Here is a 2,070-nt window from a genome sequence, read left to right as displayed (position 1 = left end):
CCGTATCTTCGTTTCTTCGTTAGGTAAAGTACGCCCCGAAGTCACAAACAACCACCGCCACCGCGCGGGCCCGGTGTAAATCACTTTTAAAAAGCGGCTCGCGAGTCCCTATGGCCTGGGCCGGGCCGTCCGTGTGCAGGTCTCTCGGCCCCCCCGCTACGCCACGCCCTGGAGAGATGCTTTGGAGTAGACACGGCAATAAAGCAGATAAGGGAGCATTTAGGCCCCTAGACTCACTATCGAAGCCATGGCCACGGCTGCGGTTGTGGTGGTGGTGCATCGTGAAGGAGAGTGTTGTTGCCCGGGTACACACTAAATTCTTTATGTACCCATTTAAGTAAGTTAACGCAGAAATTTAATACGCAAATATGTTATTGTTCAAGTTTGGCACGGAATCATTAACACTTTCGGACCTTTATTAAATGCACTGGTTGCACTGTTCGTGAGTGGGAAACGGTAACAACTCGACTCGAGTAAAGCATACACAAGTATGTCCCTAAAACAGATGAATACCAATTGATAAAAAACAAGTGAGTTTCCACTATTCTAAACGATTTAAAATTTTACTGAAAACATGAAATAACGGAAGCTGCCCCGTGTCCATGCGGGGTCTCTTGCTCGGTCTCTTTGGTGCGTTTTTGGCGGCTCTAGTTATCGCAGCCCCCCGATGCATCAGGCTGACTGCATTCATGGCCTGCTGTCAGCACCGGGACCGGGAGCCACGTCCAGACGGCCCGGCCCATGTGGTGGACCAGAGAGAGAGAGAGAGAGAGAGAGAGAGAGAGAGAGAGAGAGAGACTTAGCAGGGCCTTAGCAGGCCTCATCCTGGCCTGGCCTCACAGTGAGCCGGGCGCATTCTCTGCTCCGCGCCATTTTCATAACAGGTTCTCAGCCCCCCTCTCCTCCCTTCCTCCCGGTCTCCCTCTCCCTCTCTCGCTCCCAGTTTTGACCATCCGCGCCTCCCACTTCCTCCCCCCTCTACCCCCCCCCCTTCTCCTCGCACGCGGCTGGCCCTCTCGCACTAATAACTGATCGCCGTGAAGTACAAATGACCCCCGCAGCAGCAGCAGCCTCTGGTACTGCTCGGTGTGCTCGGGTCGGGCCGGTGACGCGGCGGCCAGCGCGGGGCCGCGAGCAGCCTCTGCTCCTGCTGCACTCTCGGCTGGCCTATCGCTGCAGGGCTGGCGGGGTGGGGCACATTGGCAGAACGCCCGCCTGCCGCGTTACTTGTGAGGCGTTATTACTTCGGATTCTCAAGTTTGGTTAATGCCATAGTCCATCTTCGCCAGATCTCCCCCCAAGAAAGCTGACTTGAAACTTGACTTAATTCAGTGTTTTAACCTTTGTGCCTTGATTTCTTCCAGGTGTCCGCGACGGATCCGGACTGCGGCGTCAACGCCATGGTCAACTACACGATCGGCGAGGACTTCGGCAAGTTCAAAGAGTTCTCGGTGAGGTCGGCCACGGGCGAGATCTGCATCGCCGGCGACCTGGACTACGAGGCGAGGAACGTGTTCGAGTTCGCCGTTCTCGCGACGGACAGAGGTGAGTTGTCGCGGCGAGGGCGGCCACACACGCGGGCGACAGGCAAGTCAGTGGCGAAATAAAATAGAGATGTTTAATAAAGATCACAACAGCAAGCGCCCGGTCTATATAGGGTTGGCTGCGTGAAAAAAAATCATTCTGTGGCTGCGAGTTTGAATGTTTCTGAAAGGTGAAGTAGTATTTTTTTTAACGTGCGATAGTGATCACGGTGGCATCCGCTCCCACTCCTACGCCCCTCACCTGACTGACCTGTTGTGAGGTGGATTGGAAGGGAGGGAGGGGAGGGGGGGGGGTCCTGGCTCCTGATTGGATTTCGGTGATGATTGTGTTCCGGACGGCGATCGCACTGCTGATAAGAGAGTCGGGTTTGTTAACTAACAGGGCGAGCTTCGCCTCCATTATACACTCGCTGGACTCGCTTGTCTTTTGGGGGCCGCGGGGCGATGGTTCGAAATCCACAACTGAGAAGAGGAAGAAGAAAGAGACGAGATAGACGAAGAGGATTGGGTTGGGGGCTTGGGAAAG

At 55.0% G+C, this 2,070-nt stretch overlaps 1 protein-coding gene across 1 annotated transcript in view; it reads left to right on the top strand.

The window, feature by feature from the left end:
- LOC113208972 (protein dachsous) overlaps nucleotides 1-2,070 on the top strand; it is a 127,223-nt gene that overhangs the window by 103,487 nt on the left and 21,666 nt on the right. Inside the window, exon 3 of the mRNA XM_052266995.1 lies at nucleotides 1,365-1,545. Coding sequence (XP_052122955.1) covers nucleotides 1,365-1,545 — 181 coding nt within the window. The remainder of the gene's footprint in view (nucleotides 1-1,364; nucleotides 1,546-2,070) is intronic.

The sequence above is a fragment of the Frankliniella occidentalis genome, unplaced genomic scaffold (assembly GCF_000697945.3).
Source record: "Frankliniella occidentalis isolate FOCC.00 unplaced genomic scaffold, Focc_3.1 Scaffold45, whole genome shotgun sequence".
Classification (NCBI taxonomy): Eukaryota; Metazoa; Arthropoda; class Insecta; order Thysanoptera; family Thripidae; genus Frankliniella; species Frankliniella occidentalis.
This window is presented reverse-complemented; position numbering and strand designations above follow the sequence as displayed.